This window comes from Mycetomoellerius zeteki, unplaced genomic scaffold, assembly GCF_001594055.1.
Source record: "Mycetomoellerius zeteki isolate Tzet28-1 unplaced genomic scaffold, Tzet1.0 scaffold149, whole genome shotgun sequence".
Classification (NCBI taxonomy): domain Eukaryota; kingdom Metazoa; phylum Arthropoda; class Insecta; order Hymenoptera; family Formicidae; genus Mycetomoellerius; species Mycetomoellerius zeteki.
This window is the reverse complement of record NW_017256436.1, coordinates 2693082-2706517: the sequence shown is the minus strand read 5'-3', so window position 1 is coordinate 2706517 and position 13436 is coordinate 2693082. Positions and strand designations below refer to the sequence as shown.

General features: G+C 34.4%; 2 protein-coding genes across 6 annotated transcripts; one reads left to right on the top strand and one right to left on the bottom strand.

Annotated features, from left to right (window-relative positions):
- Nucleotides 1-824: 824 nt before the first annotated feature.
- On the top strand, nucleotides 825-10385 carry Srrm1 (Serine-arginine repetitive matrix 1). Of its 5 annotated transcripts, XM_018444271.1 has the most exons (16): nucleotides 825-908; nucleotides 1368-1457; nucleotides 1927-2049; nucleotides 3742-3912; nucleotides 5233-5396; nucleotides 5478-5669; nucleotides 5752-6573; nucleotides 6860-6997; nucleotides 7063-7566; nucleotides 7694-7916; nucleotides 8070-8155; nucleotides 8224-8465; nucleotides 8547-8708; nucleotides 8819-9309; nucleotides 9388-9504; nucleotides 10295-10385. In XM_018444271.1, the coding sequence occupies exons 1-16, from the start codon at nucleotides 897-899 to the stop codon at nucleotides 10295-10297; spliced, it is 3540 nt and encodes a 1179-aa protein (XP_018299773.1). In that variant the 5' UTR covers nucleotides 825-896; the 3' UTR covers nucleotides 10298-10385. The 5 variants fall into 5 exon arrangements, with proteins under 5 accessions (XP_018299773.1, XP_018299771.1, XP_018299775.1 ...); XM_018444269.1 differs by lacking the exon at nucleotides 10295-10385 and having other exon boundaries at nucleotides 7066-7566; nucleotides 9388-9747; XM_018444273.1 differs by lacking the exon at nucleotides 10295-10385 and having other exon boundaries at nucleotides 7063-7239; nucleotides 9388-9747.
- Nucleotides 10386-10505: 120 nt separating this feature from the next.
- On the bottom strand, nucleotides 10506-13381 carry RpIIIC53 (RNA polymerase III subunit C53). The gene is made up of 6 exons (XM_018444275.1): nucleotides 12903-13381; nucleotides 12728-12845; nucleotides 11926-12232; nucleotides 11751-11845; nucleotides 10705-10944; nucleotides 10506-10625 (listed from the first exon to the last, which is right to left on the bottom strand). The coding sequence occupies exons 1-6, from the start codon at nucleotides 13196-13198 to the stop codon at nucleotides 10506-10508; spliced, it is 1176 nt and encodes a 391-aa protein (XP_018299777.1). The 5' UTR covers nucleotides 13199-13381.
- Between the last annotated feature and the right edge of the window lie 55 nt (nucleotides 13382-13436).

The following is a 13436-nucleotide window of genomic DNA, read 5'->3' as shown; positions in this document are numbered from 1 at the left end:
CCCCACCTCTCCCCCCTGCTTGGGGCGCACGACTCTCACGCAAGCGCGCGCGTGAGCGCGCAAATATTTATTCATTTTACTACTTTATTTAAAAAAAATTATTTTAAAAAAGCTTTTTTGGGAGTCTCGCCGAAAATCCCTTTAAGCTTTCATTTTGACCTAAAATGAAGCTTTTTGCAAAGTTTTATCGAAATCGGAGGGATCCAATTTTCGGAAGTTTATCCAAATTTACGAATTAATAGTTGTTATTTATATCAGATGACAAATTGAAAAAACAATTTACAAATAGTAAACATATTTACAAAATGTTTAAATGATCTACAAATTATAATTTATGTTATATTTTTTAAAGCAATTTAGCACGTGATTTAATATGCGATGATATGCGACAGAAAGAAACTAGAGAGAGGTCATGCCGACTTTTTTCCTGTTTCCGTCGAAATCATCGTACATACATTACCGCTCATGATTGCCCATAATTCTCTGTGCTATGATTTTATCGACTGGGTCAGAAAATGGATGTAGCCACGTAGTTCCCAAACCGAAAATGAATGTACTGGCGATAGTGTACGGGCGACTTCGACGGTAACAGGAAAAAAGCCGACATGATCTCTCTGTTTCTCTCTGCTCCTGTTGCATGATCCGAGCGATCAAACGGCACGACGCCATATTAGTAAATCGAGCCAAGTTTGCGTCCGTGTATGATTTTTAGCGAGGTAATTGTTCATGAAAAATCGCGTGTATCGCTCCTGAACGTCGTCGTTCGTCAATGATCATCATGGATGTGATTTAACCTATTTGTTTCTCGTCACAGAGGACAAGCTGTCGACTGGTGTTTCACCAATTGAGCGCACCTCGCTTCGCCGAGATCTGGATCCCTGCTGCACGTTGCCAAGATGATGTACACAGTAAGGGGCTCGCGTCATCGACGCGTTATTTTCTGACCTAATTTTCGAACCCTCTTTCAGCGAAATGCCAAAGATATTTCGTAATTTTCATTTTAGCGATTAAGCGACTGATTAACTCGTTGTTTAATCAATCCAAAGTAGTCCTTCCAAAGTAGGTTTTAATCCTTCCAAAGTAGGCTTCAAGAAACGTGGCTAGCAAGATATTCCTATTTAATTTCGAAAAGATTTTACTTTGAAAAATTTCTAATTCCGAAGGATTAGGAAAATTGGAAAGTTTCCATCATGAAGTCGGAATCGTTAGCGTCTTCTCTACATTTTGCCAAAGAGTGATAAAATTTTTTATTATCCTGCAATGTTAAATATTTTAGAGATTGATAATTTGTTATTTCTAGTCTCTATATCAAAAAACATATTTTTTTATATGAGATTTTATCTTTCATGTTTGTCTCCTTTTTGCAGGGGACGACTGCTTCGCAGGACACCAGGTTCAGCGACAAGGAGAAGAAGCTTCTAAAGCAGATGAAATTTGGAGATTCATTGACACAAAAAGTAATTGATATCTTTTATTTTTTCAAAATCATTTTTTTAATTTACTTTATAAATGTTCCGTTGATATCAATTTACATTTGCGAGAATGTTTAGCAAGATAATTAACACAAAAATTAAATGTTACGAAAATAAAATTTGTTAAATAACTGAAGTACTTAATTTTGCTATTTCTTCATATGAATAATATTTGAATCTTTAATCAATATCTTTATACAAATGATATTTGAATCTTTAATTGATATCTGAATATTTAAATCTTCTTAATCAATATCAATATTAATAATAAAATATTTATTTTTAATACTGAGTATCAGTATATTTAGAATATATATCGAATTTATATAAGTATAATTTTATTAGAAAAATACTCTAATAATAATTATTGTTATATAAATTAAGAATCTGTATATAACTACTAATCTCTGATTTAAAATTAAGGTAACGCGAACCTTTAACATATTTGTTATAGGTGGATATGAGCAAAGTGAAACTTGATGTGATTAAGCCATGGATTACAACAAAGATCACCCAGATTCTGGGAATGGAAGACGATGTAGTGGTAGAGTTTGTGTATAATCAGCTTGAGGAGAAGGTAAGAGATGCGTCGCACTTAATTTCGAGTGAAATGAGATGGTTTTATAAGAGATACAATTTTAGTATCACAACTTGTGAAAAAGCAGTAAAATATAGTAATGCAATCACTTGGCTTTTTCCCCTCATCATTATAGGAAATCGATAAATATGCATTATTTCAGCACGATGTTTTCAAATAGCAAGAATTTACTATCCAAACTCGGCACATTGTGCAGAGTTTGGATAACACAAAGCAATGAGGCAGATATTCTCTTAGCCTTTTGGCATACTTGCCGCATTGTTTTTTTTTATTTCCATAAGTATCATCGCCACAGTAATACGTTTCATCGTTCCTCGTTTTTAATCAACCTATGTATCCCTTTCCAAGCATATCCACTTTCGACAAAAAAAAAACAGAAAAAAAGGTTAAAAAACTGATTTGTAGCTGATCCTGCCACATATTGAACTGTGCAAAGTCAGTCTTTATCATATGTGTTTGAATTCCCCGTTAGTATAAGTAGAGACCGTTGGTGGGGCCCAACCCTTTTGTCCAAATGGCATTCGGATGTGCTCCTCTCTACATCCGATTGGCCGCCTTTCTATCAGCCGTCAACCCTAGTGTCAACTGTGGCAGTTGGTATCTCAACGTCACCTTAGAACTGCCGACAAATCTTCAGCTTCAGCAGTTACGTCGCCGCCGCTGCCGATCATCGCCATGATGACTACGCATCGTCAACAACATCAACATCATCGACATCGGGAGGCGATACTTTCATCACGTCGTGTTCCTGTCTCGCGTCCTTCACATGAGCCTGCAGATGTCTACGAATCACCTACTACGGAGCTGCATCACTTCTATTCATGTAACTGCCTCAACCGAGGTAGTTTATCGTCGCGAGCCGCGAGATTTCGAAAGCTTCGCAGCTTTCGTTCATCCAAGGAGTTTCAACTTCGCGATGGCATCGTTTTCTCCGATCGTCTCATCCCAAGGTGGCATCCATGTGTCAATTTGGGCCCTTCGGAACTTTCGTCTGCCACAAGCTACGATTCTCCGTTGGAACCGCCAATGTCGAACGCCAAGAGCAAGCTCGAGCGTCAACCTGGCGCTTACTTACCACCAAAACTCAGTTCGCGATGGACTTCGATATTCTTCCGGACGTACTGTCGGTCACGCGTCAGCATGATTGAGGCGAAAACGGCGCCCGGAGGTATCCCTACACATGGTTTGACTCTTTGCCACAGGTTGGTGAAAAGGTTGATCCTTTTATACCACATTATCTCCAATTTTCAGGCGGACATTTTCGCCAGATATTCGATATATACAGGCTTCTCTCTCGTTTCAGCACACGCACCTTAGCGGTGTAAATATTAAAATCGATAATGAAGGGTGACGAGGTATCGGTCTATTTTCTGCTACTTATACATTTAACATAATTCTTTTTTCTCCTCAGCATATAACTATTTAATGCAGGTACGAAAAAGTGCGGTCGGCAGCATTGGTGGTAAGGCACGCTTAGATATAGAATGATAAATATCTGCTTTTTCGAGGGGGAAAAGCAGTTCATATAACAGAATAGGAATAGAGATTATATCAATTAAAAATTGCAGTCAAAATTAAATTCATTATTTTTATTTTGTCGTGAAAAATCTGCACAAAAATTTTTCGTTATTATGTACGGAGAAATAAATTTGCACATTGTATATTTTACAGTTTCCTGACCCCCGAAAAATGCAGATCAACCTAACAGGCTTCTTGAATGGTAGGAATGCCCGTTCTTTCATGGGTGAATTATGGGACCTCCTGGTCTCAGCTCAAGAAAGTGTTACGGGCATTCCCGAGGCTTTCTTACAGCAAAAAAAAGATCAAATTAAAAAGCGTTTGGTAATTATCAATTTTCACTTTTATGTAATAATCAAATATCAAAAAGACTCCTAAGCACTCGTGATATGATTATGTTAAATATAACTATCTGATAATATCGCATATAATTTTTATATTATCAGATGTTCGATACATTCATATACAGTGAGTGCAAAAAGTATTCATACAAAGTTTTTTAAAAAAATTTTATTTTAAAAAAACAAATATTATCCAGCGAGAAATGAGTTATCGAATTGATGTCGAATCGATATAGATACGATGATTTCAACACCAATTTGACGTTGATTCGATGTTTAATTGATTTCATTTCTTGTTGAGTAATTAACAATTTATTCATAAAGAATAAAATAGGTTGTATGTTTCTTAAAATTATATATATACCAAAAAGATGCATATTAATTATAGAAAATATATCTAAAAAATAAACGAAAATTAAAAATTGTATTGTTTGGATATTCAAAAGGTATTCGTACAATCGAGAAATTTAGCTTCTAAAATCAGGAATACATGCGAAGCGTTTATTTATGTTAGAACAGAATGTATTCATTGTGTAAAATTGCTAATTAATGTTTATTTCCTACAAATAAGACTTTTTTTATAACAAATTTCCTTATACGAATATTTTTTGTTCTCACTGTATGTGAAACATGATAAATTTTATTGTAATATTACTTTTTGAATAATCATAATTTGTAGGATTTGATAGTTATATTTAGTATCTATATATATATTATGCAATTTTATATAAAGAATTTATCATGGTAGAAAAACAAATATACTTATTTCTTCCACCATAGAGTTTACCTCATTACATTTTTACATTATAAGTTTGTTTTTTGTAGATTAGTATATGTATATATACACTTGTTGCTCTTAAAATTATATAACTATATATATATAACTATTATATAACTATATATATATATATTTGACGTTTGACGAAAAACAAGAAAGTTTTAGTACATACATACCATACAATAGATCTGTTCTTTTTAGTTGAACTTTTGCACCAGTTCATCTTTCTTTCTTTTCTCTTCAGGAGGAAAGAAAAAGAAAGATGAACTAGTGCAAAAGTTTAGCCAAAAAGAACAGGCCTAATTCAACAATACAACGACAAAGAACAGATTTATTTTTTTAAGTATGAAGTTTGTTAGACATGAACGAACAATTGCTTTACTATATTTTGACATTCAGAAATGTTCAGTTGAATATAACCAAATGGAAGAAATCAATTTTAACTTAGTTATATTTAGTTGTAAGAAAATATTTTATAAGCAATATTGGTTTATATTATGTTATAATATATCGAATATATATTAGGAAGAACAAGAGAAGCTTCAAGCATCGTTGGCAGAGAAAGAGAAAGAAAAGGAGCGTGAAAAAGAAAAGGATGATGCTGATAGTAAAGTGAAGAAGGAGGAGAAAGATAGAGGCTCATCGAAGGAGCGTAGAAGAGATCGAAGTAGGGATCGCGATAGAGACAGGTATTATCATTAAAAGAAAAGTAGCTTTCAAAGAGCATGGTTATATGTCATATTACTTATCATTATTATTTTTTTTTATAGAAGTAAAAGGAGCAGATCACGTGATCGACATAGGGATCGTGATCGATCGAGTCGTAAGAGAAGATCCGTTTCAAGATCACCGAATAAAAATTCGAAGGATAACGGGAAAGATATGCCTGACGTTAAGATCGAACGAGAAGATTCGCCGCAACCAGAAAATGCTATACCTTTGATGCCAGTTAAAACTAAACCGTAAGTAACAAATCATATTTATGTGTTGTATTAAAATATATTTTATTTTGTTTATTTTAATTTTGTTTTTTTTTTTTCATAGGGAAGCCGCAGTAGCAATATCAAGATTGCAAGCCAAGTTGATGAGCATTGCTGATGGAAAGAAGAAAAATAATCGCACACCATCGCCGGAATCAGTGGACAAGTCAGCAAGGAAATCGCGATCTGCATCTAAGTCGCCAACGAATCGTTCAAAGAAATCTAGAAGTAAGTCACCTAGCCGAGATTCAAAGACACGTCGATCACGATCACCCGCTTCGAAGTCGAGACGATCTCGTTCAAAATCAAGATCTAGAAGATCTCGATCTAAATCTAGGAGATCAAAATCGCGCTCGCAGGACCGTACAAAGTCCAAGCGAAGCAAATCCAAATCGCCAAGATCACGATCACGATCGCGATCGCGATCCAAGAAATCCCGATCCAAGAGTGAGGACAGAAGCAAGTCGAGAAAATCGAGATCTGTCTCGAGTGATTCGAGATCATCCAAGTCCCGCTCGAAATCTACGGAGAAGCAGAAGACCAATGCAGATTCCAATAGAAAACGCAACGGTAGTACGAGCAGCAGCTCTGAATCAGAAGTGGACAAAGATGGAAAGGATAAGAGCGACTTTGAGATACGAAAGAAGAAGGATGGCGTGCAAGCTAAGAGATCCTACAGGAAAACCAACAAAGATGATAGTGGTAGTGATAGCGACTCTAGTCGGGAAAGAAAATCAGCTCCTAAGCGAAGAAGTCCTTCACCACGTAAAGATAGAGGACGATCTAAGGATAGAGACAGAAATAGATCACGAGATAGATCACGAGATAGATCGCGAGATAGATCGCGAGATAGATCACGCGATAGATCACGAGATAGGAATCGAAGGTAAGATTTATAAATTTTTGATGATAAATTTAATTTTCAATTGTAAAAGAAGAGTTATCTAAAAGATATATATTTATATACTTATTTATATAATTATTTGTGTATATGTATTACAACTTTGCTTGTATTATCAAGAGACACAGTTGTATTCTTTGCGCCAAATCAAGTGCAGTAAATATTACAATGTAATATTGTTCGCGGTATATATCTACCACAATCGTACCACAAAAAGTTTAGTAAGGAAATCGAAAATTTGTGTGAATTTTCGATGCCTTTCATCTTTTAGAAGATCATTGGACCGGGATCGCGACAGGAGGCGGGATCGAGATCGCGAAAGGGAGAGGGAACGAGAGAGATTGGACCGATACAGCGGCAGCCGCAGCATGCGACCACCTTCGGTGCGCAGACCGCTTAATAGGCGCAGGTTGGTATTCTTTTGTATATCAAATAAATTTATCTTTGCATTGTGTGCACGAGAAATTGTTCTAGCAGTCCCCCACGCAGAAGTCCGGCGAGATATCGTCGTAGGTCACCGAGTCCTGAAGACAGGCGTCGCAGGAGATCACTAGATCGTCGAAGACGGTCATCGGAGAGACGCGATAGGCGCCGTTCACCTGATCGACGTGGAAGCCGACGTTCGCCGGATGGACGGGATCGATCGAGCAGGTATGATAGATCTTCCTCACGCGACAGATCAAGTAGACGGGATCGCTCCAGAGAACGACGGGATAAGGATCGTCGATCTAGATCTAAGGATCGTAGATCGAGATCCAAGGACCAAAGATCATCGGTGGATCGTTCGAGAGACGAGAAGCGGTCTCCTGATCGTTCGAAGGGTACCAAGGATAAGGCAAAGGACAGGAAAGTGGATGAGAAAACTAAAAGACCGCCTGATACAGGATCGCGAAAAGAATTGCGAAATGGCCGGTCTAAATCAAGTAGCTCGGAAAGTAGCGAGAGTAGTTCCTCTAGCAATGAGGACGAGTCACTTAGGTGAGTGAAATTTTCACTTTGAACACGATACTTTCACGGAGTCTGCAATCGATGGATACTTGGTCGTGGTGTATCTATGTTTGTTGAATAATGTTCTACAAAAAACGTGCTTGTGCTCTGTTTGCAGGAAATCGATCGAACGCAAACCGCCACAAGAGAAGCGAGAAAAAGAACGTGAACACGCGGACGATGCCAAGAAGAAGGAGAAAGAGAAAACGGTGAAAGAAGAACCTACTAAGCGTCCAGAAAAGGAAATTAAGAAGATAGAACTTGTCGCTGTGAAAAAGCCCGAGCCTAGTGTTTCTCCCAAAAAAATTCAAGTTACTTCACTTCCTGTTACCAGACACAGAGTAAGTTTAATAAATCCATTAATTATTTACTTATCACATAGATTAATAAAAACATTCAATATTTGTATTGATAATATATATTGATAATATAAAAGAAAATATTGTTAAGTTACTCTCTTTTATAAAAGTTCTATTTTTTTCTATGTTTTCAAGTTCTCGAAGAGTTTGTCGCGTACACCTTCGCCATTTAAGAAGACCGAAGACATCGTGGCAGTAGCTAAAATTAAACAGACGATTAAGTATGTTGCAAGATATTTGCATAATTAAAATTTTAATTACTATGATTGTGTGTATATTTTACTTCCAGAGAGGACACTAAGGACGAATCACCAACAACGAAGACTGGAGAAATGAATTTTACCACTGGAGATGCTTTCCCTCTAAAGAAGGATGAAAAGTCTTTAAAATCGACAAAATTAGTAACAGAAGATAAAAAATCTACTCAAAAGCAATTGGAACTTCCATCCAAGAAACCTGTAGAAATGGCTAAAAAAACAAAAAGAGAAAAGCACGATGGCTCTACAGATAGTGAGGATAGTGATGGTGAAGGTAAAAAATACATTTTAATTATAGCTAATAACATATAATAAATATGTTAATGTTTTTCTCTTTTATAAATTTATTTTACAGGTAAGAGAAAAGTGAAAAAGACAGAAAAATCGAAGAAATCTAAGAAAACTTCGACGGATGAAGATAAATCTGATAAGAGCAAAGCTGGATCCAGTTCGGACTCTGAGGATGACAGAAAGCATTCAGATAAAAATAAGAAAGTTAGAGATACTAGCCGAACCGGTAAGTTTTTCATATCAAATATAAATAATTGGCATGTTATAATTTATAAATATATAATTTGCATATAAATAATAAATGTATAGTAATTTTATAAATAATTTTTATTATAGATTCAATGGATGATCGTAATAAGGATAGAAAGGATACTAGAAAACGTGAAATTGCCGAAAATGACTCGCGAAAGCGTTCAAGAAAGGAAACGGAAGAAGAATTAAAAAAATCAAAAAGATCACGAAAAGATTCTTCTTCGGGTGAAGAAGAACAAAAATCTAAAAGAGGTAGAAACGAAGATGACAGATCGAGATCTCGAAAATCGAAGAAAGACTCTAGTTCCGATGAAGAACCTAAAAAAATGAAAAAGAGAAGAGATACCTCATCCGATGATGAAAAATCTAGATCACGAAAGTCCAGAAAAGATTCGACAAGTGAAGAGGATTCTAAATCAAAATCAAAGAAATCGAAACGAGATTCCAGCTCAGAAGATGACGATCCTGGAGATAAAGATTTGAAGAAGAAAAGAAAAGTTGACGATAGTTCGGACGATGAAAAGGTGAAGAAGAAGCGTAAGAAAAAGACAAAAACCAGCACTAGTGAATCGGAGGTAACGACTTTATAGACAAAATTACAACAAATTTATTATCTTCGATCGTTTATTAATTGAGCTTTGATACTTTTTTAGGAAAGTGAAGTCGAAGAGAAGAAAAAAAAGAAAGAGAAGAAGCACAAGAAACACAAGAAACATAAGAAGCACAGAAAACACAAAAAGAAGAAAGTCGCGGATTCAGATGAATCTGATGTAAGTGAAGGTAATACTGAAGAACTGGAAAAGAAACTTCGGGAGAAGGCATTAAAATCAATGAAAAAGGGACATAGCATTGAACGAAGTGATTGAGGTTAATATACGATCTTCGAAAATGTGTCATGCATGTATCTCTTTATCGCAAAGCATTTTAATTGTATTATGAATATGAATATCTTTCGTTTCTTATCAATAATTGGATTCTTATCACTCAATCCCTTCGGAACAAGATCAAATGGCATTCACACTGTGAAGTAGTTCACATAAATATATTAAAAAAAAACAATTATATGATATATACATATGATATATATATATATATAATTATAAATATGTATTTATGATTATATCTATTTATATAATTGATAAATATATATTTATATATATATGAAATTGATATTCTCTTCACATTTCATTAAGATTTGCCATAATTACGTGATGACTCATTTTCTCGTATCAGTGTACAGAGTGTACTTATTCATATTGATACGAATATTCATATATACTGATATAATGTAAAGATTTTACATGGTTTGAAGAATCCGATGGAAAATATCATACATTTTTTTTAGTTCCTAAGTTCAAGTGAAATTAGGACTCGTATACACAGCGATTCATTTGAATTAATTTGTATAAAGCTTAGTTTTCATTACAGTGTTTAGATAATAATAAATATAGTACACTTGAATGACAATGTTACAGCAACTTGTACAAGTCGAAGAACAATCGAAAACCCATTTGCAAAAACTATGTGTTCCCAAATGATATAATCGTTTCTGTTTTACAGTGACTCCTAATTTCTCCTAGACATCAGAATCGCCATACCGAATTTGCAGACGTAATGTAATTTATTTAATAATTTACGTAATTTGCTAGTATAAAAAATATAGAAGTATTAAAAATTATAATCGCATTATATGTATTGTTTACGAATATCCTTCAATTGAACATCCTTTTATATAAACATTTTATTAAAGATGATATATTTACAGAATTTCTTATGAATGTTTTAATACAGATTCAAAGTCTGGGGAACAAATTAATTTATTGTTCACTGGACCAAGATTGATAAGATCACCGGTTTGTGATGCAGCATCTATTTTTACAGCTAAAAGGTCCTGTAAAGTAATTAATTATTGAAGATTGTAACAGTATTGTATACTTTAAATTATAAGTCATAAAAATATAATTTTATACTTGTTGAAAACGTTGCTGCGCTCCAATGTCGACGAAAAAACTCATTTCGCCGAGACGTAATCTCGCTTTACCAGACCTCAAAATCTCGAGTTTGCCTAAGAGACCACTTTTTAAATTATTCAAAGTACAAAATTCAGTTTTTGCTTTATTGTCATTCTCACTACGAGTATTTGAATTATTTGATTGTTTCGATCCTGCTTCTTCTCTACTGGATTCCAGACCTGGCAAAGATTCTGGAAACTGTTGATCAATTATTAAATTAAGTAATGATTATAATGAATTACATGATATCCAGGGTTGGCAAGTAACGCGTTACTTGTAACGTCGTTACCGTTACAAGTTACTTTTTTCGGTAACGATTGGGTAACGACGTTACATTTTCTTCTGAGTAACGTTCTGATAACGCAGTTACATTTTTGGGGTAATGGTAACGATTTCACTAGTTACTTTTATCGTTACTCTATTTCTATTTACATAAAAGTTTTAATCGTAACTAGAGCGTATATACATTTATCAGTTTTTGAGTTTTATTTCTCTACTAAAAAATAGAATTCTGACATCTTTTTTGTATTTACCGCAGGAATTTAATTACGTATATAATGGCGTTTTTTATTGGCAGAACTAGTGCACATTCAGTGCACTTTAAAGCCGCTGTACAATCGACGTAAAGATGTATGATTAATAAAAATATAGAAACGAGCTAAACCGCGAAATCTTCAATACATTTTATTATGCAATTTGATAAAATATATTTTAGGCACTTCATCAATTGAGATATCTCATTTTTACATTTAGAGTTGTGTACAACGGCTTCAATGTGCACTGAGTGCGCACAATGAAAATACTATAATATTCTATTAGTGTCAAGAAAAGAAAGTAACGAAAAAGTAACGACTCGTTACGTTTTGAAAAACGGTAACGGTAACGAGTTACTTTTGCAAATCAATAACGAGTAACGATAACGAGTTACTTTTTAGGAAAAAGAACGGTAACGGTAACGAGTTATTTTTATAAGGTAACGTTACCAACCCTGATGATATCCTTACTTGTATCAATGTATAAGAATTAGTCTTGTTTTCGATTATTTGAGAAATAGTAAATGCTTCCTTTTTGTCTTGCCTGCTTTTTTCTTCATTTATGACTATGAAAGAAAAAAAAATTATTTAACTTAATAAAATTACCAAAGAAAATATTATACTACAGAGAATATTATACACTTACCTTCACCATTTTCCGAAATGACCGGTTTCTTATCGATCTTATCGATCATATCATGTATATCTTTTTTAATTCTTGGTAGCGTGAGAGGACACATTTTTTCATCAATTTCCGGAACATCATCGTCAATAAAATCATCTCTTAACAGATTTTGTAATCTTCTGTCTTCTACTTTAGTAATTTTATTTATATTTATTTTTGGTTTCTCCAGATATTTTGCAGCACTTACTGTGCTACTAGAAGCTCTAGAACCTTCACTCTTTCTAACGGTAGGTGTTACATAGATTCCTTCTGACCATATGCCAACAGACTAGAAACATTATATATAGAATAATCTTACGATTTATTAAATTATTAAATTAAAACGTAAATTGAAGACTTAAGAATAAAATTCGAAGATAATAAAATAGAGGTTTATAAGTTGAGATAGTTATTTGTACTATTACGTACTACAAATAATGGAATGTTTATGTATTGTTTATGTTAAGTTTAAGCGAATTTTTTTCATCATATAAACACTATAAGCAATGTAAAATACATAAATTATTATTATAAATTGAATAACACATTACAGAAAAAAGTAATTAAATATATCCATTTAGTATTGATAAATAAAAATACATAAGCGAAATAGAAGCTTAGTGTAATCTAATGCACCGACAAAGAACATAAGTTTCAATTCAACAAGATTCATAGATTGTTTACATCGATGATATATAAAACGTACATTATATATACGTGGATGTAGATTATATTTTACACGTAAACGAAGAACCCTTCTGAATATTTAGAATATTAACATTACCTGTATTAGATTTCCTTTATCTCCTCTTCCACGTCCCCTGTCTCCCTTCCCTCGTTCTCTTCCACGATCACTGTTTTTCGGTTTCACCAGTTCAGTTTTGACCGAGATCATTGGATCGCTGAAATTAAATTACCTTTAGAATCTGTGCTGTGTCACAAGTTAATTAATAACTTACTCTTTCTTTTTATTCCTTTGCACATTGAGATTTGGCGTATACACTTTCTTTGGTCTTTCAACCTTAATATTTCCACCTAGTGTTAGGTCTCGTGGTAGCCGGTAGGATATCAACCTCTGTGTGGTGGTGGGTAAACCTGGTTCCATTTTAATGCTTTTCACCTTCTCTGAAAGCGACGTCGACGGTAATTCGGATGTGCTGGGTTCTGACATGCTGGATTCTGATTCTGACGTGCCAGGTTCTATCTTTATTCGAATGTTAGCGTCGTTCGAAATAACAGAATTGTCTGAAGACATGTTTAATCAATAGATCTATCTTGGTTATAAATGCACTGGGCAGCTAGGCGCCTGCGTCTACGATGCGTCCACGCCGCACAAACGCGCGTCCAGACAGATTTTAATATGAGAAACGAAAACGCGCGATCGAAGTTGGTAAGATTTAAAAAAAAAATATAACCTAAGTAATGCAACACATCCTCCTCGTTATTTTTCGCTTCGAGGCTGTCGAGACTTCTTAAGGTCCGTCTACAATGGC

Bases quoted from the DNA above. Each gene is read 5' to 3' on its own strand.
- Srrm1 (XM_018444268.1), top strand. The intron at 2,050-3,741 runs GTAAGAGATGCG...TATATTTTACAG, and splicing joins ATAATCAGCTTGAGGAGAAG to TTTCCTGACCCCCGAAAAAT. The intron at 9,310-9,387 runs GTAACGACTTTA...ATACTTTTTTAG, and splicing joins CCAGCACTAGTGAATCGGAG to GAAAGTGAAGTCGAAGAGAA.
- RpIIIC53 (XM_018444275.1), bottom strand. From the start codon at position 13,198: ATGTCTTCAGACAATTCTGTTATTTCGAACGACGCTAACATTCGAATA. The intron at 12,233-12,727 runs GTAATGTTAATA...TAATGTTTCTAG, and splicing joins ATAAAGGAAATCTAATACAG to TCTGTTGGCATATGGTCAGA. The intron at 11,846-11,925 runs GTAAGTGTATAA...TTTCTTTCATAG, and splicing joins CATTTCGGAAAATGGTGAAG to TCATAAATGAAGAAAAAAGC.